At 39.9% G+C, this 25,570-nt stretch overlaps 1 protein-coding gene across 1 annotated transcript in view; it reads right to left on the bottom strand.

The window, feature by feature from the left end:
* Positions 1–25,570, bottom strand: part of ksr2 (kinase suppressor of ras 2) — an 82,696-nt gene that overhangs the window by 5,982 nt on the left and 51,144 nt on the right. The window contains 12 exon segments of the mRNA XM_063018046.1: positions 4,560–4,693; positions 5,099–5,195; positions 7,351–7,718; positions 8,669–8,717; positions 10,516–10,582; positions 11,016–11,057; positions 12,397–12,565; positions 17,211–17,320; positions 17,683–17,700; positions 19,364–19,464; positions 21,681–21,764; positions 24,634–24,703. Of these exon segments, the coding sequence (XP_062874116.1) occupies positions 4,560–4,693; positions 5,099–5,195; positions 7,351–7,718; positions 8,669–8,717; positions 10,516–10,582; positions 11,016–11,057; positions 12,397–12,565; positions 17,211–17,320; positions 17,683–17,700; positions 19,364–19,464; positions 21,681–21,764; positions 24,634–24,703 (1,309 nt within the window).

Consider the following 25,570-nt stretch of genomic DNA (forward strand, 5'->3'; position numbering starts at 1 on the left):
TAAATTGGCCAAAAGTATTTAGACACCGGACCATGAGCTTGCTGTACGGTCCTTTCTAAAACCATTAGCATTAATATGACTTTGACCCGCCACCTTACAACCACACACACACACTGGTTGGCTATAACAGCATCCGCTCTTTTGGGAAGGCTGTCCACAAGATGCTTTGATTTTCTTTCGAACACAGCTCAGCCTGAAGTAATTGAATGTTTTGATGATGTTGACAGGAGGTACATGACTGAAGCTAAATGCTCTCAGTGACTTGGTCGCTGGCCGTACAGAGTTATTATTTATAATTATGCCCGAGCATGCGTTCTCGTCCTCGGGCTGATCAGTTTTTAATTCCCATGTGTCCTCGCTTCACTCTCATATCTGCCACTTGTGATGCACGCTGTAGCAGGGCTGGTTAATTGAAGTGGGCTGATGATAATTAGCCGTGCACTGCTAAACGGATCCGAAAGGCTCAACAAGCGCAGGCTTGAGCTTGCATAACTGCAGCCTTTTCCCCCTTAGCGCTGGAGCTCTCGATCAGACGTGGCGATGGGTGTGAGTGTCGTAACTGTTTACTGTCTTCACTGCCAGAGAAAATATTCTATGTAACCAAAAGTATGTGTACACCTGATCATGTACTTGTTGCTGTCATACATCACATTCCAAAACCATAGGCATCAACATGGATTTGGAATCACACCCCAACCTCCACACACCAACTATAACAGCCTCCACTTATTTGAAAAGGCTCTTTACCAATGTTTAGTCAAAATTGTCACAATTTGGCACCCAGGTGGCACACCAGCGCCGAGATTCTGAACACCCCGGCTCGAATCTCGGCTCCTCTACCAGTCAGCTGGGCACAATCTAGCGGGCACAATTGGCAGTGCCTGCAGCAGACACAAATTGGCCACCGTGTCTGCTGGGTGGGGAATGACCGGACTAAGTGGATGGGGTCTTACATTTACATTTTCGGCATTTAGCAGACGCTGTTATCCAAAGCGACTTGTATATCTGTGACAGTATACAGTCTAAGCAATTGAGGGTTAAGGGCCTTGCTCAAGAGTCCAACAGTGGTAACCTGGCAGTGATGGGGCTTGAACCGGTGACTTTTTGATTACTAGTCCAGCACCTTAACCGCTAGGCTACAACTGCCCTACAACTGGGTCCTCAAACACTGGGCAAGGACCCAGGTTAGCAGTCCGAGGCGTCTGTGCAGAAGCACGGGTGGGAAGAAGGGGTCCGCTAGGACTGAGCACGCGTCAGAGGGCACTTGAGCAGCAAATATACCCTCCTCGAATGCAATCAGGGATCCACAGCAGTGGAAGACAAATTGACTATGATAAATCGGGAGAAAATGCATAAGATAAGTAGAAAAAAAATCTAAATTGAGGTTCCAATTCCTCTGAAAGGTGTTCAGTAGGGTTGAAGTCAGGGCTCCGCTTATCCAATCAGGGTCGCTCAGGGGTGCTGGAGCCTATCCTAGCTTTTCAATGGGCGCAAGGCACACAGTAACACCCTGGACGGGGCACAATGTCAGAAGCAAATAATCTATTTTATATACATTTTCACACCAAGTGTGGCTTTGACATCTAGACTTAAGTATTAAAAAGAACGTCCACTTACTTTTGGCCATTCACAATTTTAGACCGTTGGTTTTAACGTTAGGTCTGTGTATGCAGGATACATTTCAGTAAATAGGGAATAAATGTTTTATTTACAGATCCTTGTTTATGCTTATAAATAAAAAACTTTTTCAGCCCTTTTTTTCAGCTCTTTGCTCTTCAGACAAACCCCGAACAAACTGCAAGAGTAGCTTTAGTCAAAATCAGTTTATTTTAGTTGAAAGATTCCAATAAATCTCATAAAGAGAGAAATGAGAAATGAAAATTTTGTGACCTGGAAGTACCTGCTTCCTCCAGCTCATAAACAACCCGCTTTCGCTTCCACCCACTGGGTCAGATCCTGGCATTTTGCCATGCCTTCATAAGAGTGACGCAAACACCCCAAACCACTCTTATTAGTCCAATTTTTTCCTCAAACACCAAAAAAAAAAGAAGCTCCAGCCAGCGTCTAAACCAGATGGGTTTCTCCTGCCATCGATGACTTGGAATGACGCAGGGAAGCAGGAGTACAGCATCAGATGTGAAACCGCATTTGAATTGGCAGCCCAGAGGTGACACAGGCTCTTAATTATAGGCCTCGGTTCTTAATAACTAGTTAGAGCTAATTATTGTGAGGATCTAAAGAGGTTTATCGAGCTCCTGTCATATGTGCGTCGTGATTTTGCAACCCACCGCACAGCGGAAATGATACGGCCTTATTACGAATAGATCAAACCACCACCGAGTGAAGTCTATGTGAAGGACTGGGTTACATCTGTACAGATGTGAAACTTGAGGATGTTTTACAGAACCAATCATCCCATACTTCAGGATAATACCGCCCTCATATATGCTGCTGAATTATTACCTTTATTAAAGTGACTTAATAAACACCAGTTCAGGTCAAAATCCTTCTATGGCTTTTTTAAGCACCAGATTTAAAGATCATTAAACCTTTATGGAAAGCTTTGGAGCAGACAGTGGAAGTAGATCTTCAAATAATTTGAATGATGCTCCAATATCCATCCATAAACAATTCAGGACCTGAATAAGAGCATTCTAACAAGGATTAAAGCTGTTCTGAAGGCCAACGATAACCCTACATTATTATATTAATACAGTATATAAATTATTCCACCCCAGTGGACAGTCTCTAGTTCCATCAATAGCATTTAGTTTAATCAATAGTAATGTATTCATTTTTATTTATTTATACATTTTTATTTATTTTATTTGCTTTATTGGGTCAAAGTGGGACCACCAGCGTAAATACGCTGGTGAACAGGCACCCTGACACCACACATTCACTCACATGTACTCATTATTCATTCATGTATTCATTCATTCATTCAGTCACTCACTCACCCACCCCCTTATGCCTAGTTCAAACTACATGATTTTTGCCCTGATTTTCGCTCGCCGACTGGTCGGCGCTAGATTTGCCGGCTCGGTGTTCGGTCAGTGATCGAAACTCAGCTCTCAATCGCTATGTGTGAACTACTTAACAACTCGATCCAAGCGGCTCGCCAAGCACTCGGCGACTGAAGAGAGATTTCTAGCATGTCAAATATATAGATCTGAGTTGGCCGACTGGCAATGAGTGCTATGTGTACACAGTCCAAGACTGAGGTCTAGCTCATTTAGATCAGTTTCTATGTTCAAGCTAAGAACTCTCTGTTAACAGTGGAATCTTCCACTGTCCTACAAGTACACCTTTTTACTCACAATCCAGTCTCTGAGGTATTTCATTAAGGGTTTTTCCATCACAAAGGATTATTACATGAAATCATTTTACAAACATGTTTTACTTCATTATAAATGATTAAGTGTAAATTGAGTAAAATAAAGTTCTATCCATTTAAAATCAATTCCACAACACAATCAAGTGTGCAAAAGGTCATGGGGTCTGAATACTTTTGAATCTCTTGTATGTATGGGGTTGGTGTACACTCTCAGTCTGCAGTGAGAGTCAGCGCTGTCACGCTCCTCGCTTTAAATGCCAACGAAGTGTCACAAAAAACATGTTTTAATGAGACACTTTACAGCTGCACTTTAAATGACGACTCGTAAACAGTTTTAATGGTCCTCAATAATTACATTAACTGACATTAGTTAATTAAAGCTATAAAGTCAAGACAAGCAAAAACAATCTTGTTAATTTCCAGAGCAGTCAGGCTAATGAATGAGTCAACGTCTGAATAGTAATAAAAACATGTAAATACAGCTAAACAAACCGGGGCAGAATAATTCATTTAAAATGTAGTTTTGAATCATGGTTAGAATCAGAATTATTCAGTCCATTTAGGAACAGATCACTGATCTGCACAAAAACATAACAGCAGCCTTAACATAAGTAGCTTCAGTGCAAAACTAAATACTTTGGCAAACTTTGGCTAAGTAAGTAAATGTTTGTTTGTTTATTAGGATTTTAACGTCATGTTTTACACTTTGGTTACATTCATGACAGAAACGGTAGTTATTCATTACATAAGGTTCATCAGTTCACAAGGTTATATCGAACACAGTCATGGACGATTTAGTCTCTCCAATTCACCTCACTTGCACGTCTTTGGACTGTGGGAGGAAACCGGAGCACCCAGAGGAAACCCACACAGACACGGGGAAAACATGGGAACTCCACACAGAAAGGACCCGGACTGCTCTACCTGGGGATCGAACCCAGGACGTTCTTGCTGTGAGGCAACAGTGCTACCCACTGAGCCACCGTGCCACCAAATGAATGAATAAATGAACTGAAGAAGTTAGCATTAATGGAACCGCTTCCATGCTTTGAGTGAATTATTTCTTGGCAACATTATTCTCTTAGCTTTAGTGCAGAAATAAAAAAGCACAAAACAAATAAATAAACAAATACATTCAGTAGATCCTGCTGTCTTTAAAATGTAAAAGCTAAATTGTTGATCTGTACTAAAATAAGTTGAATTATAATCAGATCGAACTTACCTGCCAGCTTGTAAAACACCTGATATGGTGAAAAGTCCAAAATCAGTGATGACCACTTTGCCGTTATCGTAGAAGACGTTCTTCGACTTCATGTCTTTGTGTAAAATCCCTTTGGCATGCAGGTAGCCCATACCCTGAACCAGATCCACAAAGAAATATGAGAGGTGCTGCTAGCTTTCAGTTTGTTAGCTATAAGGCTAACATATGTAATTAGTGATAAAGCTAAAAGCTAACAGATATTTAATAATCATAATCTTTTAACCAAACTTAAAGTAATACATTTAGTAAAAGAACTGGACTCTAGTCTTGTTTCTTCCTATAAGTAACAATTATTATATATAAATCAGCCTCAATGAACACTTTATTAGCTATCTTATACATACATTATTTTGTTATTCCTATAAGCTACACCTTCCATAAAGATAAACTTTGTAGGTATACAACTACTGACTGTAGCTCACCTGTTGCTCTGTACTCTTTGTCACCCCCTGCTCCCCATTTATCAGGAATTTAAAAGGAATCAGGTAAAAAAAATGTACCTTAACCATCTCCTGTGCGATCTGTCTGGTCTTGTTGACGTCCAGGATGACTTTAGCGTCTCTAATTACAGTGTATAAAGTCCGGCCTTTACACAGACTAGAAGAGACAGTGGAGAAAGTTAGAAACAGCATACTAGCTCACTTTTACTATTTAGAATAAGTATGTTTTAAAATATAGTTTGGGCAATTTGCTAGTATTACTGATCCTCAGATTCCCAGTGTCAGTTGACACCAGACTTTTTCGTACTATCATACACAGCTGTGCGAAATGTAAACCCCCCTTTTGATTGCAACAGTTTTAGCAAAATTATACTGCATAGTTTCGATGAAAGGTTTCATATGAACTTACACAAGCGATATTACAGTTTGTAAAACAGTTTGATTGTCCCCTTTCTGGTTAGTAGCCACAGTATTGTTCCACCTCGGTTAAAACATTTTGTACTTCACCTCACCTTACGATTAAGTAGTGAGGAATGACACGCCCCATTACAGTTTTTTTAAAGGTAGAGAATTATATATTTTAAACATTTTAAAAGTCATCAGGTCTTACAGTGAGGGACCATGAGTGAAAATAATTCTAATTTGCATTTTTCTTAAACTGAATATGCTTTCATTACAAATTATTAAATCAGTAAAATGTTGAATATTTACATTAAAATAATAATATATACACTCACTATTGCTGTAATAACAGTATGCACTTCAGCTGACATGGACAAAATCTGATAATCCATGTTATCCCAGCATGACTTTAAAATGATAATGGTCAGTAGCTGTTGCAAAGCTTTATTTATTTATTTATTAGAAATGTAATTGTCATGTTTTACACACTTTGGTTACAGTCATGACAGAACAGGCAGTTACTGGTTACACAAGATTCATCAGTTAAAGTTCTCTAATCTAATTTCTAATTCACCTCACTTGCATGTGTTTGGACAGTTGGAGGAAGCTGGAGCACCCGGAGGAAACCCGGGGAGAACATGAAACTCCACACAGAAATGACCCAAACCGCTCCACCTGGGGATCGAACCCAGGACCTTCTTGCTGTGAGGCGACAGTGCTACCCACCAAGCCACCATGCCATGCTGCAAAGCTTTAAAGCTTTGAGATTTGTAAAGAAAACATTGTACTACATTCAGGAATAAGACATGAATACCCAGGACATCTGTTATATTTTCTACCAGAGCATTATCAGCATTTACTTTATGTTGCGAGGTGGAGTGTCCTACAGTTCATCCTGGTAACCAACCATCCATACGGACTTGGAGAAAACAGGATTCATCTAACCTTCTTCCAAGTTCTGGAGGAGGTGCATTTGACGTCAGACAGGAGTTAGTCACCTCATCACCAGTATTAAAATCATCTGCAATTTGAGCCACATGAGCTCTTCCATGGGTTTGTCCCAGACGTCATAGCTTTCATGGCATCAATACGTCCATCAGTGGCCACCCAACAACCTATCAGCACTTCGTGGCTTGTCCATCATCTGACCACTGTTGATGGGTACCCACCACAGCTCTCTGTTTTGAAGTAATTTAGTCCTAAGTAAAGTCATTTAGGTCTTTATGCTGCCCTACATTTAATATATCCCTGACCATCACATGCACAATTCCATGCACATTTTTAGGGGTGGTTGTAACATTTTGGCTGATCAGTGTATTTCAGATCGTATATGAAGTTCTGCTTTCTACTTAGTGATAAAAGTCTCTGACTGACTTTGACATTCTCTTTAGGTACTTCATGAAAGAAAACACTTGTTTACTTGGCTGCTAAAAGGCCACACAAATTATTTCAAGCTGCACAGAGCAATATGAAAAGCAATTGGCAAAGGCTCGTTTGTAGCAGCGTACAGACAAACAATCTATATTTGTGCTCCACAGACTCTGAAAGCTGCGCTTGTACAGATTGAGTCCATTTCTTTCAATTCCAGCTCAATTTGGCGTGTTTGGGCCTGCTGCTCCAGGTGAAGTGCTTTAAATTGAAACGATTAATACTTCTGACCTTTTGTTAGATATGATATAACCAAGAAAAAAGCAAAATAAAGGAATGTGAACCGTTTCTATGATTTGCTGTTTTCAGCATCGGTTTGAAATACTTGATGTAAATCAAATGATCTTTGGTTAGAAGCCATGCAAAAAAACAGTTATCATCTCTGTGTAACAAATGAATCATATTAACGTCTGAATGCTAATGAACACTATAGATAATTGCTTGAATCTGATAAAGAAAATCTGAGGTCATCTGGCACTCACCTGGTAATGATGGCAAGGTGTGGTGGGCTCATGCATGCTCCCATGAAGAGCACCACATTCTCATGCCGCGTGTTCCTGTACGCCATCACCTCGCGCTTGAAGGCCTTGAGTTGCTCCTCGTTGTCCCTCTCGATGTCGATGAGGCGGATGGCCACCTCTCCGTGCCATCGGCCGTGGTAGACCTGGCCGAACCAGCCTTTCCCGATCAGCTCTCCGATCTCCAGCTGCTCCAGTGGGATGTCCCACTCCTGCAAGAAGATGCTGGTCTGGCTCGCCTTACGTGGGAAGTTACGCGCCGAGAGGAGCGACAGGTTCATCTCCTCAAACTCGTCCGCCGAGTCCTCCGCTTCATGGTTGCCATCCTCATTCTTAGTAAAGAGAAACAAACCAAGATGAATCATTCCATGAAATATATACATTTAATTTAACAATATATTATTATTATTCAAGTTCCAACCACATACTCTGATTGGCTGAATCATGTTTTTTCACCGGTTCTGTATCGCTTCACTGACCCCTGGTAGCCAAGTAACAGTACTATCTACCTCAGTGTGTAGATTAAATCTAAACTTTACTTTTTGGGTCTAATTTTTAAACTTTAAAGAGAAATAAAACCAAAATAGAGTAAATTTGAGACGTGTGGTTGCCCTTGATTCTTGTTTGGCATGTACTAATCAACACCACCAGTAAAGCATGTTCTTTTTGATTCTGCTTGTCTTACACCACCTACTGCCTTTACGCTCTATTACTGCACAATACATAACAAAGAACAATACATAATTCTACATTGTATACCTTACAATGTCAAAAGTATAAGGACACCCAATCTAATGATATAATTCAACTGTTTTAGCCACACTCATTTCTAAAGTATCACATTAATTATATTAAATAAATTATGGAAAGTTAAGAGAAGCCCTCTTCTGTTGCAGCATGACTGTACCCTTGGGCAACAAGCTGGGTCCATAATGACAAGGTTTGGCAATGTTGGTATAGAGGAACTCAACTCAACCCCATCGAACACCTCTGGGATAAATTGGAAAGTCAACTGGAAGCCACCACCTCACACCACACACATAGTCCTTTAAATTAATGGGCACAAATATTACAGACAGACTTTTAAACCTTATGGAAAGCCAAGTACTGGCTGTTATGACCCATAATTTTAGAAAGGAATATCCAGCACATCTATTTTGAGCTATAAAGTATAATTACATTGTGAAACAGAAAGTCATAGATGAACTTGAAAGTTCCTAAACATTAATAAACTCCGATGTGAATATAAATGTTAAAACAAAACTTAAACGCATGTACTCACATCTGAAGTCGTCTCAACCTCGATCTGGAGCAGAGTGTTTCCTTTGTTACTGTTAAAACAAAAAATAAAGAAATTATATAATGATAAACATGCTCATTGCAACTTTATTTGTTCTGTCTGTTGGACTTTGATAATTTAATATGTGAGCTGAAGCAAAACATTTCTGCAGTTTAAATCTACCTCAAAAAGACTTGTTTAAATCGAGGCTAAACGTAGGTCAACAATTACGTCCTAATTAAACAATTACGTCTGAAGTATGAGGGAATTTGTGTACGTTTGATTACTGAGGTAATGGTAATGGTGAGTACATGCACCATTGAGTCCTCTAAGACACATTTACACTCAGATGGCATCATCAGTGTAGCGTGAACTCGGAATTAATGCTGCGTTCACCCAAACTGTCTGTCCTGACTTCTTTCAAGTGGTTTTAATTTTTACACTGTGTATATTTTTGCTCCAGTAATTTGGTTATTTCAAAATGTTCATGTCTGCCATAAATACACAGTGACGTAAATGTGTGTGTGTGTGTGTGTGTGTGCCTGAGCATTGAACTCTGCCCTAAATCCAAAATTATTTCTCTTTCATAACCTACTTTTGTTCTCGGGGTTCTTCATTATCAGCATTAACAGCAGATTAAAAATATCTCTGATTTTGAAGTGACTGCTAGAAAAACAGGAACGTTTATATAAAGGAAAGAGTTTTAAAAATCACAGCACAGTAAGTCTAACAAGTCAAAGCTCACTGGCAGGACTAGTCGGCACAATCTAACAGCCATGAAAACCTTCTGTATCAAAGCTTAATGCACAAATATAAATATCTTGGTGTAAGAAGCACAAAACCTGGACTCCTGAGCAATTAATAGCAATTAAAAGATCTGATGAATCAACGTTCATCAGAGTTCCTTCATCAGGACGAATGTCAGTACAGTGAGAGATGCATAAAGGCAACAACCAACAACTGTAAGGCAACTTTAGGAGATCAGGTGTATCCTCTGGTCCAAACCCTTTAACCTGATGATTTTCCCATCATTCCAGGATGATAATGCCCCAATACATTGTGCTAAAACGATCTCAAAGTCAAAGTTCCCTGATTTTTACACCAGCGGCAAGATTCTGAGCTCACGGGTTCGAATCTCGACTCTGCTACCTCTAACAGGGAGAATTGGCTAATCCCTGCAGCAGACAAAATTGGCCTCCAGTATGCTGGGTGGGAGAGACCGGACCTTGTAAGGCTCTGCCTGCCGGCTGGGCTGAGCAACCACATGAACAACGATTGGCCTGTTGTTCAGATCGAGGTGGGATATTAAGCCAGATGGGGTCTCTCTCTCTCATAACTAATGCAATTACGACCTCTGCTGGCTGATTGATGGCGCCTGCACAGAGACGGGAAAAGAGTGCTGTCAGTGCTGACGCAGTGCTAACCCGCATTGCACTCGTCAAAGTGTAGGTGACAAAATGCATACGGCTGCTGCCCACGTGTCGGAGGGGGCGTGGGTTAGCTTCGTCCTCCTTAATCGGAGCGGGGATCGGCATTGATGAAGAGGAAGCATGACGCAATCGGGCTATTGGACATGCTAAAAGGGAGAAAAAGGGAAAGAATGCATAAAACTAAAAATATTTTTTTTTAAAAGATACAGGAGTAGTAATCAAAAGGTCCTTGGTTTGAGCCCCACTGCTTCCAGGTTGGCACTGAACCTGAGCAAGACACGTAACCCTACATTCCCTGGGCTGCATCAATCATAGCTGTAAATTGCTTTAGTTAAAAGTGTATTAAATGTTGTATATTATTTCCAGATCCGTCTCCGAGTGCATTTCATAATTCCGTATGTTTTTTTCTGACATACTCACCCAGGTTCTGACAGCACAGGATGTAAGATAACCTGAGGAGCTCTGTTGGGAACCTCCGGGGTCACGTCTACAAACACAAACATTAAAAAATAAGAATGAGAGCATAAAATCAGTCAGTCTGTGATGACATGCTGTTGGTTTAATAATGAATGTGACATTAATGATACATCAGAGTGAAATTCTGGTCTGTCCAATAACAGCATATCACGATTCTTAATTAGCTGAAATGCATCACAATTTCACTTGTAGCCCATCGATCAGTTACCGTTATTCCTTCATAATCATCAAACAGATCTAAAGCCGAGGGTCTCCCACTGAGCCCCCGTTTGTTTAGAAGGAAACACACGATACCGCACAAGACTCTTCATTAGGCGCTTCAAAAAGAGAATGAACGGGGGAGGCGCTGAATCGCGTCGACAAGAAATTAAATGAAAAGTGTTGCCCTTGGCCTGTTGCAGTGCATTATGGGTACTGAGAACTGCCAATTAAGAGGCACTTACCAGGAAAGATGAACTGCTGCTTGTATTTGTAGTAATAAGATGCTGAGAGAAAGAAAACCAGAGACAGGAATCAGGTTGGTGTATTTTACATTTACATTTTCAGCATTTAGCAGATGCTTTTATCCAAAGCAACTTACAGTAGCGTGACAGTATATTGTCTTAGCAATTGAGGGTTAAGGGCCTTGCTCAAGGGCCCAACACCTGGCAGTGGTGGGGCTTGAACCAGTGACCTTTTGATTACTAGTCCAGTACCCTAACCGCTATACTACAACTGCCCATGGTACTACAATACCATGGTGTAAGGTATTCATCCACAAAGATTGAACATTTTTAATACACTCAAAGCAGTCCATGAAGCTCTCTACACACTGTTCTTGAGCTAATCTGAAGGCCACATAAAGTTTGGAGGTCTGTAGCAATTGACTCTGCAGAAATTTGGCGACCTCTGCGCACTATGTGCCTCAGCATCCGCTGACCCACGCTCTGTCATTTTACGTGACTACCACTTCGTGGCTGAGTTGCTGTCATTCCCAATCGCTTCCACTTTGTTATAATACCACTGACAGTCGACTGTGGAATATTTAGTAGCGAGGAAATTTCAGAACTGGACTTGTTGCACAGGTGGCATCCTATCACGGTACCACGCTGGAATTCACTGAGCTCCTGAGAACGACCTATTCTTTCACAAATGTTTGTAGAATGTTTGTTGCATGCCTAGGTGCTTGGTTTTATACACCTGTGGCCATGGAAGTGATTGGAACACCTGAATTCAATGATTTGGATGGATGACTGAATACTTTTAGCAATATAGTGTATGTTGGGGTCTTGATTCTGACACAATTCGTTTTCATGTTTTGAACACCACTTTATCCTGGTCTGGGTCGTAAGCAAGTGCTGTAACACACCCGGAACAGGATGTCAATCTATCGTGGGGCCCCAGACACCCCCCTTTAGACACAGCCATCAATGTCTGGCCGACAACACAGCTGGGGGTACCCTTCAGTTGTGAGCTAGAGTAATTTACTGCTGCGCCCCACCAATAGAATAGAACAGAGTGCCTTTATTTGTCATATATACATATACAGGTGTACAGCTTGTTTGGAAGCTGGGTCAGATCACAGGGTCAGCCATTGTACAGCGCCCCTAAAGCAGACAGGGTGAAGGGCCTTGCTCAAGGGCCAAACAGTGGCTGCAATGCAGAGCTGGGATTCAAACACAACCTTTCAATTGATAGCCGAAAGCTCTACCCACTGTACCACTGTCCCACATTCATATAAGTGCCCACATTCAAATTGTTTGTATTAAATTTGGTCTTAATTCTAAATCTCTAAGTGTTTACTAAATTTCTAAAATGTACTTCCCAAACTGTGGATGTATGTACCTGTAAGGTTGGGCTGTTTGGGCTGCCGGGCGTTCTGAGGAGACGGGTGAAGAGGTGATGGAGGGGTGGCACTTGGTGGAAGAGGTGGAGCCGGAGATGAAGGGGTAGAGGACGTGGTAGATGAAGGGTTACTGCTGGAGTCCGGCTGATAGGGTACAGGAATGTGGTCCTGAAAAAAAGACAGAAATGTTTCTTAAACATCAAATATTCAGTTTCCAAAAGCAAAACCAATTTTACTCATGAGAGCGTGAGCAGCAAGAAACCCTCCGGGTCGAGAACTCGTATGCATGAGGCACAAAAAAAAACTCCACTCAGGTCAAATTGGTTATACACTGATCGGCCATAACATTAAAACCACCTCCTTGTCTCTACACTCACTGTCCATTTTATCAGCTTCACTTAGCATATAGAAGCACTTTGTAGTTCTACAATTACTGACTGTAGTCCATCTGTTTCTCTGCATGCTTTGTTAGCCCCCTTTCACCCTGTTCTTCAATGGTCAGGACCCCCACAGGACCACCACAGAGCAGGTATTATTTAGGTGGTGGATCATTCTCAGCACTGCAGTTACACTGACATGGTGGTGGTGTGTTAGTGTGTGTGGTGCTGGTATGAGTGGATCAGACACAGCAGCGCTGATGGAGTTTTTAAACACCTCACTGTCACTGCTGGACTGAGAATAGTCCACTGACCAAAAATATCCAGCCAACAGCGCCCCGTGGGCAGCGTCCTGTGACCACTGATGAAAGTCAAGAAGATGACCGACTCAAACAGCAGCAACAAATGAGCGATCGTCTCTGACTTCACATCTACAAGGTGGACCAACTAGGTAGGAGTGTCTATTAGAGTGGACAGTGAGTGGACACGGTGTTTAAAAACTCTAGCAGCACTGCTGTGTCTGATCCACTCATACCAGCACAACACACACTAACACACCACCACCATGTCATTGTCACCTTAAGCAAACAAGACATAATAATATCTCGTAATACAGAATCTCTTTCGACTCATAGCAATCCAGAAATCTTTGAAATTCCAAAACTGCTACGCCCTGCCTCTACTGTTTTTTTATCCACTTCACGTTTTTTCTTTGATATTATTATACCACAGCTCTTGTACAGTCAAATTGAATTAAGAAAGTATAAATATGTGTTGAGTACTAATGGGTTCTTTCACTATTTTTAGCTAAAATGAAAACAAGATGTACTTATTAAATCTGGAAGCTAAAAATGTTAGCACATGCGAGACGCCGTAATGAAATATTGCTTCCTCATTAGAGACTTGTTTTAGACTCCAGTGGGTCAAGATGAGCTAAAAGCAATAGCTCTCTCTCTCGCTCTCTCTCTCACACACACACACACACACACCCACACACACCCACACACACACACACACACCACACACACACACACACACACACACAGTGTAATGTGAGCAGTGGAATACACCAGTAATATGACAGTGCATTATTGTACAGTACAGCTGGTTTGAAAGCTGGGGTCAGAACACAGGGTGAGCCATTACATGGCACCCTGAAGCCAAGTGGGTTGAGGGCCTTGCTCAAGGGCCCAATAGTGGCTGCTCGGTAGAGCAGAAATTTGAACTCTGACCTTCCCAATGATTGCTTTAAGTCCTGACCACTGAGCTACCACTACCCAACTCAACTTGTCATTGTGTTGTGTTAGTTTTGAGAATAAATGTTAATAGTTTTTTTAAGGCAACACATTTTAGCAATATATTTCACTGAATGAAACTTATTAGGGGTAACAGAGTACAGTCGCAAGAATCCATAAAGTCTTCCTGAAGAAGACATAAAATTATGACCACCTTCCTAATATTATGTTGGTCCCCCTTTTGCTGCCCCATACACAACAAACTGTGATGCTCTGTGTATTCTGACACCTTTCTATCAGAACCAGCATTAACTTCTTCAGCAGTTTGAGCTACAGTAGCTCGTCTGTTGGATCGGACCACACGGGCCAGCCTTCGCTCCCCACGAGCATCAATGAGCCTTGGCCGCCCATGACCCTGTCATCGGTTTACCACTGTTCCTTCCTTGGACCACTTTTGATAGATACTGACCACTGCAGAACATGGAACACCCCACAAGAGCTGCAGTTTTGGAGATGCTCTGACCCAGTCGTCTAGCCGTCACAATTTGGCCCTCGTCAAACTCACTCAAACCCTCACGCTTGTTCATTTTTCCTGCTTCTAACACATCAAGTTTGAGGATAAAACGTTCACTTGGTGGCTAATATATCCCCCCCCCCCACTAACAGGTGTCGTGATGAAGAGATAATCAGTGTTATTCACTTCACCCGTCAGTGGTCATAATGTTATGCCTAGTCGGTGTACATATTATAGTGGTGTTATAACTTTTCTGTAAGAACATATAACCTTTTAGGATGCACCACATGCAGACTGTTAAGATTAAAACATTGATAAGACATACACTTTCCAATCCCTAATCGTTGTGTTTTACTACACTTTTGACAACTGCATCCAAATGATCAATAAAGCAGAGAAGTAAAATGCAGGTCTCAGGTTCCTAATAAGCCCAGCAAACACAACTCATTAAGACCAGCTTAAAGAAGTATGATCAATTATTCCTGTAACCTTATTCCATCGGGTTATCTACACATTAGGATTGCATGGGAGACAGCCAACCACGATAAAAAAAAATAATAAAGCTTAGTGAAAAGTTTATGACTGAGAGGAAACCCAATCACCTTTTTCAACAAGTAGATGAACGGTCAACTCTGAGTGAAGCAGCACACGTACGTGCACAATGAGGTGAGTCTTCTTTTTAAAGAACTAGTATTATAAGCTCTAATAAGAACTAAGGGGTTAAGTGAAGTGCCTCTATAAAATGCATTTATACTGTATGTATAATGATAATAATTTAGATTTTGACAGACCACAGATGCCACAACAAGCCCCAACCTCCATCCATAAGGCATATTAAAGCTAAATAAAGCACAGATATTAAATAAAAGTGTGGACACCATGTGTGAAAGCATTAATGCCAATACAAAGCTTGTATATTCTGTACATTGGTTCTTACTTTGCTTATATACACCGATTAGGCATAACATTATGACCACCTCCTTGTTTCTACACTCACTGTCCATTTTATCAGCTCCACTTACCATATAGAGGCACTTTGTAGTTCTACAATTACTAACTGTAGTCCATCTGTTTCTCTACATACTTTTTTAGTCTGCTTTCACCCTGTTCTTCAATGGTCAGGACCCCCACAGGATCACCACAGAGCAGGTATTATTTAGGTGGTGGATCATTCTCAGCACTGCAGTGACACTGACATGGTGGTGGTGTGTTAGTGTGTGTTGTGCTGGTATGAGTGGATCAGACAGCAGCGCTGCTGGAGTTTTTAAATACCGTGTCCACTCACTGTCCACTCTATTAGACACTCCTACCTAGTTGGTCCACCTTGTAAATGTAAAGTCAGAGACGATCGCTCATCTATTGCTGCTGTTTGAGTCGGTCGTCTTCTAGACCTTCATCAGCGGTCACAGGACGCTGCCTACAGGCCGCTGTTGGCTGGATGTTTTTGGTCGGTGGACTATTCTCAGTCCAGCAGTGACAGTGAGGTGTTTAAAAACTCCATCAGCATTGCTGTGTCTGATCCACTCATACCAGCACAACACACACTAATACACCACCACCATGTATATTGTGCTTTTTACTACTAAAGCACACTTACACCAGATGAGATTAAAGTCTGAAGATACTTTTTATCGTTTAAAAACCCACCCTACCCCACCATGCTTAATAGAATGTTTAATAAGGGCACTACAGATGGTATAGCTATAGCGACGGATCTTCAAAAAGTTTCCACACTTTTATATTTTGGATATAAGCGGTGAGGGTGGGAGGAGTAGTAATCGGTCGTGCTTATAGTCCTGATTTAGCTCCATCTGATTTCCACCTTTTTTAAAGAAGCTTTAGGGGGAAGAAGATTTTCATGTGATGATGTGAAAGCAGCGCTGCATCAGTGGCTATGAGCTCAACCAAAAACATTTTTTGCTGATGGCATTAAAAAGTTGGTACGACGCTGGAAAAATGCATCGGAATGTGACTGTGTAGAAACGTGATGTTATTTGTTTTTAAAATGAGTTAACGAGAATCCTTGTACAAACTATTCAACACATAAGATGTGATTTGGGATCCAACCAGCTAATTATTCATGTGTGCTGTGTAAACAATGTAATCTCTCATGGATAATGATAGTTAAGTGTATATTTGTATTGGCACTTAGTTGGCCCAGTGGTCTCTAGTTCACCAATGTATCTCTGTACACTGGCCTGGATGGATTCTCTACAAAAACGAGCGGCCATATCTGAGAGAGGTAACTGCTGGATTGGGAGTAATCTTCTTTGAACTGCAATAGTGATGCCTTCTGGTAAACGAAATACAAAGAGCATTACATATTCTTTTGTACATGTAGGGCTCCAAAAAATGTTAGGCAGTCACACACAGGTTGTAGGAGGCAGGTCCTAGCGTGTGTTTCTTCCTGTGGGTGTAAAGCATGCAACAGGAGTCACAGCTGTAAAGGGAAAAATTGTCACTGCAAATAAAATTCTGTATAAAACAGATTTTAGTCATGTACGTGCTTATTAAAGCTTATTAAATAAAACTGTGTGTCTTGATGTAACCCTGATCAACTTCCCCTCCTTCTCTAAATCTATCCTGCATCCATGAGTATCACAGTACCAGTACCATCCTGTTAGCACATTGCTATATAGCTGGGCAGTGTGATGAAGATATGACTTGTGTATTGAATGAATGCCCACCTTGTTGATTCTGTTGGTTTTGGGCAGCGTCTGGCTGATGTGCAGGTCTGTGTACCTGAGCGGGTTGTTTATGTCGCACGGCACCGACTCAGTCCTGACAAGCTGACGAGCTGAGAGAGGGAAAAAGGGAAAAACACACACACACACACACACATATATATATATATATATGTATATAGTATCCACGGGTAACAGGAGGTTGTTGTCCCGGTAACAGAAAACAGTGGTCATGGTAACACAAAGAAATTCTCACAAAACTTGGCACATGGTAAATGAAGAGTGCTGCATTGTACCAGCTGCCTGAATCTGTGTGGTCGGGGGAAGCTTATAAATGTATAACCAGATCACCTGATAAAGTGCTTTTATTTTAGGCATAAAAGTAGCTCATTTTCTTTGTGGTGAATTCAGAGTTCCTGATACATGTTCTAAACTATTATTGCACTGATAAAAAGATATAAAATAATTATATTACCTTGTGCTGTCCCTTGATCTTCAGGAAAACATTAAGAATAAAAAAAAGATAGAGAGACAGAGAACAAAATTTAAGATGTAAATAAAGAAAACATTTTTAAATGCCTGTAAAATGTAAATACACATAAACACTTTATTTTGGAATACAGTATAAGAGTCTTCTGATGGGCACTAATATATTAATTGTTTTAAAATCAATAGCAGATGATTTGTTGATGTGACAGATGATGTGAAATCCCAGAATCTGTTTTTCTTTCCTTTCTTAAAAAAATGTATCTGAACTGATACATTCACTCAATTAAATGGTCTTTGTAGTACATGTTTGTATTTTCTTTTTCTTCGTTTTTGTAATTTCATCCTGTCATTCCCTAATAGCAGGCCAGATCAGGTTTTTTTCCTTATTTATTTATGCATTTTAGATTTAGCGTAGTCAATTTGTCTTCCACTGCTGGAGATCCCTGATTGCATTCAAGGAGGGTATGTTGCTGCTCATGCCTCCTCCAACCCGTGCACAGTCCGGGCCATTTTCCCACCCAGCAGACATGGTAGCCAATTAGAGTCTGCTGCAGGCACTGCCAATTATGCCTGCTAGATGCCGCCCAGCCGACCGGTGGCAACGCAGGGTTTCGACCGAGGAGTTCAGAATCTCGGCACTGGTGTGCTTGCAGAATATCCCGCTGTGCCACCTGGGCGCTAGACCAGGTTTTTAAAATAACATATTTAAAATTTACAAAGTTACATATTTTACATATTTTATATTTACAATGTGAATCTTAATTTAGTGAAAAACATGGACAGGTGCTTCATCCTCCTCTACTAGTGATGTACAAGTCAGAAGTTTGTTTGTTAGGATTTTAAAGTCATTTTTTACACTCTTTGGTTACACTCATGACAGAAACGGTAGTTACTCATTACACAAGATTCATCAGTTCACAAGGTTATATAGAACACAGACAGGACCCGGACCGCCCCACTTGGGGATCGAACCCAGGACCTTCTTGCTGTGAGGTGACAGTGCTACCCACTAAGCCACCCAGAAAAACCCATGTAAAAACCAAGAATCTAGTTTTATTTTATTTTTTAAGAATCAGAATCACTTTATTTCGCCAGGTATGTTACACATACGAGGAATTTGTTTTGGTGATACACAAAAATTTATCTGAACTAGTACATTCACACATTTAAAATGGTCTTTGTAGTATGTTTGTATTTTCTTTTATATTTTGTATTTTTACCTTTTTCTTTATGTAATTTTATCCTGTCATTCCACAACAGCAGGTCAGACCAGGTTCTTAAAATAATCTTATTTACAATGTAAATCTTATGTGAAACTTTTGGTTTTGGAAGATTTATTTGGCACAAAACTGTCAACTATTAATTGCCCCAAACTTTAGTGAATCAATATATTAAAATATGGAAAAGTGACAAGTAGAAAGCCTCACAATTTCCAGGTGCTCCATTCTCCTCTACTAGTGATTTACAAGTCGGAAGTGATTGCTTCATAGCTGGGTCATGTTTCAGCGAGGTTGCTCTCACATATTTAAATAAATAAATGTTACTTCTGCATTGTGATGACCAATTAGAACCAAAACCCTCTCTAGTTCAGGGGCTTTTATCAACTCATCATGAAGGAGATAACAAAAGTCTTTAATTTGTTGTTGAATTTGATGAGAGAAACATACATTTAAAAGGGGGTTAATACAACAAGTTCTTACCTCCTTGATGGTAAATCAGTAAATGGCAAGGAGGTGCTTCTTTGGTACATTTATTGTGGCACTTCAACCTGACAAATTAAAAACAAGACACAAAAAGCTTCATATTCGCACTTCTTGCAAAAACACCTGATATTTGTTCTGTCTTCCACACCAGACTGCACTGCTGCTCCTGAAGTCCTGATTGAGTGATAATCACTGCATCAATTCTCTTAATAACATCGCCTGCACCTGCTTCTTGTTAGTAGATTCGTAGAAAAGACAGCAATGCTCCTCTGTAATTTTTATAAAGCTTATTTTCTATTTGATGTCTCATGTCTTGTTAGTTCACATTTTTGATCTCGGTTACCTGTTCATGATTATAGATTTGGTAGCCCTGCGTTTTGCCTCCGCTCACAGTGATTTTTTTGAAAACCTTAATTAATTATTCAGCACTGGAACACGGCAGGTTTCAGCATGTCGAACACATTTTAGATTATAATTATTACACAGGAAAGATTAAGTGAGCAGGATGTAGAAAATGTGCCAGTCTTTCTAAACGGTAAACTTGATGGTGGAGACCATTAAGGTGGCAGAATATCTAGCAGGAGATAAGACGTTGACTTACAAAGCCTTAAAATGTTAAAATCATCTATGAATTAATGTTCAAAATTTAATTACTATTTTAAATGATGTAATTCTGGACTAAACACATATCTGTTAAAACTTAACATGGCTGATGTCTGAATTTAAATTTTTCCATTCCTTTTTTAATGAGATTTTTATTATCGTGTTAATTATTGTGATTAAATCTTCCTTATTCCTGCCTGCTAACACTTTCATTAAACTTGTGTTGCAAAGTCATTAAATCAGCCATGTTGTCAATTAGCTCAATCACACACTGAAAATATTACAAATCTAAACTTTAAACAACACTAAGTCTTCTCCTATAATCTTAGTCTTAATCTCCTGTAAAACAGAGCCAGGAGGCCGAGAGCTCATCAATACACCGATGCAAAATCCAAGTTTCTGTCTTCTTCTGTTGACTCAGGTCTTCAGCTCACCCAAAGCTTTTCAATTAGGTTTATATCCCGGGAGTGGGATGACCATGGCACAAGATTGATTTTGTGACCATTAAGTGTTTGATGTGGATTTGGATGTTTCTTTTAAATCACTGTTTTGTTAGGAGATTCAACCACAACTTCTACAAGTTCTAGCTTCTAGCAGGGTCTGTGACGTGTTGGGGCTGTTTTATCTTCACTTAAAGGTTGAATTTGTCTCAAACTGTAAGAGTGAAATTAAAGTAATTTAGTAATTTTTACTACCCATTTAAACCATCTTTACCAGGATTGTGGAGGAGAGTGTACATGTTGGCAACAAATGTGGTGAAAGCCTAATAACCTAATAGTTTGAGGGTGTGTCTACATACTTCTGGCTGTATGGTGTATTTCTGATAAAAAGAATCAAATGCTTTTTACCAGGGGTGCCAAAAATTGTGATTGGGACTGTATATAAAATCAATTAGATGAAATACATTTTATGCTTTAAGCTAAGTGTCAGGTTTGGTGCGAAGAAAAACCTGTGGCCAGATTTGGAACGACGAGACGAGAGTCAGCATCATCAAAGACACCACACACCCCGACCCCGGACACACACTGTTCCAACTATACCCTCAGGCAAACGATTCAGGACAATAAAATCATGCATGAATAGACTAAGGAACAGTTTTTTTCCCAGAGCTGTAGCCTCCATCACACACCACAGAACTGAAAAAGACTGAGCGCGCACACACAAAAACAGGACTATGGCTCACACCTGTACTAAGAAGCATTTGCACACACAGTAAGTATTTAATATTTAAAGCTACAAATGTAAATTTACTAGTGTAAAAATGTTTTCATTTTTTAGAATGTAAATAATTAGTGATTTTACTACAACTGTTTATTTCTCTACTGTTGCTACTCTGTTGGGGAGATGCCATTCAAAATTTCATTGTACCTGTGTATAGTGACAGTAAATATTCTATTCTATTCTATTTCTCATTCAACATCAGCACATGACCTCTGACTTCTAAAATTCTTGTTTTCCTTTCCACAAGACAGGAGCTTGTTAAAGTTACAAAAGACTATATGGATTGGTAGTTAGGTGTCTGCATATGTTTGTTCATATAATGTAGGTGTAAATAATTCTCCTTTGCTTTGTGCTTTCTGCCTACAAAGCCCAACCAACAAAACTGCTACTGTAACACCTCACTGCAATCAAACGGATAAGCAGAATTTATTAAAAGTGAAATATTCTTCACACTTACTTGCAGGTTTTGCACTTTAGGCCGAATAACATTCCTTTCCCACACACGATACACGTCTGTGACATCCAGTACTTGGTGGAAAATCTGAAAAAGGCAAACATGAAAGGTTTGTGTCATAAAAAACTGCTTACACAGAGACCATCATCTGATTCAGTCTAAAGAAAGAAAACTCACACCATTCACAATCCTGCGCCTCAGTTAAAAGACTTGCTTTGACCTTTTGACTGCAATTTCCAGGATTCGTCCTTGAAGCAGCTGAATGTGTCAAAGCGCCAATCGTATTTACCCAATAGCCTTTTTAGAACCATTTATTACACAAAGATAATCACTCTTGCTCTAATCGTCGGCGTAGAGTAATTTAATTGTGACTCAGCGACTTTTGGTTTCTGCTAAACCTCCAGCGACAGGTCTGTACCTGGCTAATTCAGCAGAACAAAGGCCATATGGCTGCAGAAAGCTGGTTATCATTATAAAGGTTTAAAATATAGACTGGCGCTCTGGCTCTCTTTTTATCTGCAATAAAAAGCTATTGAGAAGGATCTGTAGCTCTGCAGAAGCTCGCTGTGGTGAACACTGACGACTATTGGAATATGACTAATCCAATCTGACAGACAGGATTGAAAATGTCTCCATTAAGATTGAGTCGTCTCATAAAAGCCAAGGACAGATCAATCCACCATCTCAACACTTAAATCTGTTCCAACAGCTGAAATCTGTCTGAGGCTTCCTTCACCCTGTCTGAGACACCTTTTAAAACTATTACCACTCAATCTTTACATCAAGAGTTTTATTATCTTCATCTATAAGATTCAAGAATTTTTTTTATGTTTGCAAGAAGAAAAAAAGATTTATATTCAGAACAACCACAGGCAACAACTGTAATTAAAAAAGCTGGGAAAACAGTGCATGTATTTATCTGAAAACAGTCAATCCTACAGTCTGTAAACGTCTCTGTTGAGCATCCAAAAAACAATTACTATAACAAATGCCACATTTATTCAGTCACGTGTATAAATAAAAATACTGACCCTGCTGATGTTTTATTAAAAGGACAGCAAATGTAATGAACTGATGGAACTATATTTAACTTTTTTAAATCAAAACAAGAGGATTTGCTGCGTCATATAAAACAACAGCCAGCTCAAGGTGTGTAGTAAACCAGCACAGATTTACCCACTTTTTCTTTCTCTCTACCAGACTGATGGCATTTGTGAGAATAAGGGTTTAGTCCATGCACTGACGTATAATGCAGCCAGACACGCGTTTGTTTTAATTGGTTTGACATTTTTAACCACTCGAATGCACAATTATATTGTACAATTATAGAGCAAATGATGAGCTGTTTTTGCCCTTAATAAAGCCTGTACCTTTTACCTTAAGGTATTGATACACTTACAATAAAAGGTCCTGTTGTTGCACCAAAACATCCTAATATTCAAACCAAATAAGTTCTAAAATACCTGCTGCACTACCATGCAACCAAATCAAATATTCATATATTTATAAAAATAATTCTGTTACCTTTGGGAATACTTGTATGCATATAAATAATAATAATACGCAGACGAATTAAACTTCAAATCTTTTATTCTGCTTATTTACCGAATGTGTTTTGCTTAAGTGTCTTTAATGCCCCAAACGTCCTCTGAAACTAAAGAAGTAGAGAGCAAAAAAGTAAAGTAGAGCAAGAGTAAAGTAAAGAGCAAGAGAGGTTGTCTAATTGAACAAGCTAGCTTTAATTACACTATTGAGAATATTTTAATTATAAATGATTCATTACATTTTGATACTGTACAACAAGAATGTGAACACCACTGGTAATTATTGAATTCATGTGTTTCAGACACACCCATGGCTGCCGAGAAGATAAAATCAATTATATGGATTAATTGTTCTGTTTTCACCTGTTTTCAGTCCCTCAGTCTTGTTTTCCCACCTATTTTAAGTTCTGTTAATGACTGATTTGTTTAACCTGTTTTGAGTTTGACTTTGTCCCTGTTAGTTCCCTATTTAAACCTCTTTGTGGTTGCAGACCAGCATGAGGTATCAGAGCCTGTACTGAGCGGGTCTCTAAAATTTACTGAATAACCCCATGGTTTGATGAGTTTGGTGTGGAGAAACTCACTCACTCACTCACTCACTCACTCACTCACTCTCTTAACCGCTTATCCAATCAGGGTCGCGGGGGTGGGGGGGTGGCTGATGGCCTATCCCAGCTTTTCAATGGGCGCAAGGCACACAGTAACACCCTGGTCGGGGCGCCAGTCCATCGCAGGGCAGAGACACACACACACAATTCAGTGTCTCCAATTAACTTGACTGCATGTTTTTGGCCTGTGGGAGGAAACCGGAGCTCCCGCAGGAAACCCATGCAGACACGGGGAGAACATGCAAACTCCACATAGAAAGGACCCGGACCCCCCGCCTGGGGATCAAACCAGGGAATTTCTTGCTGTGAGGCGACAGTGCTAGCCACCGAGCCACCGTGTCGCCCTGTGGAGAAACTCCAGTGGTCAATTCCAAGCCAGGCCTTTTGGTCAGTTTTAGAGTCAATGTCTGACCTCAGAAATGCTGTTTTGAATGAATAGGCATGAAATCTTCCCAATATTCTAGGGTGTTATAATTAAAATTTGGGTGGACTGTTGTGTGAATGGAATATCTAGATTAATGCCCAATTTTTGAAATGAGATGTCCAACAAGCTTATGGTCAGGTGTCCACATACTTTGTCCATGTAGAGTATAATGCCTAAAACAATTCAGAGAAACTTCTAAACAGTTCAGTTGGTTTAGTAGAGTATAAACACATGGTAGTAAAATGATCTATGAGCTGCCGTGTAGAAGTTGCACTGTAACTAGGAACGCAGTGCTAATAAATGAAATGCACTAATTGCAGCATTTTGTAATTAGCATATAATGAATGTGTGCTTAATTTGGCAGCTGGACAGAAAGTTACCTGTGTTTAATAGAGTTGCCCAGGTCTCTGCGAGGGATCTGAGGAGACCAGCGAGGTACAGACAGGGTGTCTGGAAAAAAAAGAAACAGAATAACAATAATTAAAATCAATCTTTTAATAACATTTGGAACAGAATTGCCTCGTCTATTTAAAACAATCAAGACAATTTGACAAAACAATTTTTTTAAAGCCCATTTTAAATTTTCCTTTAAAATCAAAAAAGTATCTGTTAATCTATCTAATATATGCTAATTCCTAATCTGATGCCTGTAACACACTTTTAAAAATGTGACAGGAACAAATTATGACCAGAAACACACATTCTGCATGTGTTACAATAAAGTGGCTTTGTAGGAAGAGAGTGCAGCTGCTAGACTAGCCTGTCTGCAGCCCAGATCTGTCTGCTATTAAATGTGTTGTCCATTCTAATTAATTTCCTTTAAAATCAAAAAAGTATCTGTTAATCTATCTAATATATGCTAATTCCTAATGAGTGGCTTTGTCGGAAGAAAGTGCCGCTGCTAGACTGGCCTGTCTGCTGTCCAGATCTGTCTGCTATTGGAAATGTGTTGCCCATTATAAAATGCAATGTAGACCAATGGAGATCTTGGACCGGTGAGCAGCTGAAATGTTTCATTAGACTAGACTGGGAGTTTTTTCACTTTACTACAACTGATGGTTTCAGTTTCCACAATTCCACTATTACAGAATGTTGTTAAAAGGGAGCATGATGTAACACAGTGGTAAACATGCCCTGTCCCAACTTTTTGGAATTTGTTGCAGCCATCAAATTTAAATTTAGTGTTTTTATACAGAAAACAATACATTATTTAACTATTACAACTATTTAAAATTAAATACAGGTCAAAAAGAACTTTATAGAAATAATTGCTGTCTGATTTGAGCTAAACTGTCTGTCCAAATTTTTGGGCTTTTA

Source organism: Trichomycterus rosablanca, chromosome 21 (assembly GCF_030014385.1).
Source record: "Trichomycterus rosablanca isolate fTriRos1 chromosome 21, fTriRos1.hap1, whole genome shotgun sequence".
NCBI classification, from domain to species: domain Eukaryota; kingdom Metazoa; phylum Chordata; class Actinopteri; order Siluriformes; family Trichomycteridae; genus Trichomycterus; species Trichomycterus rosablanca.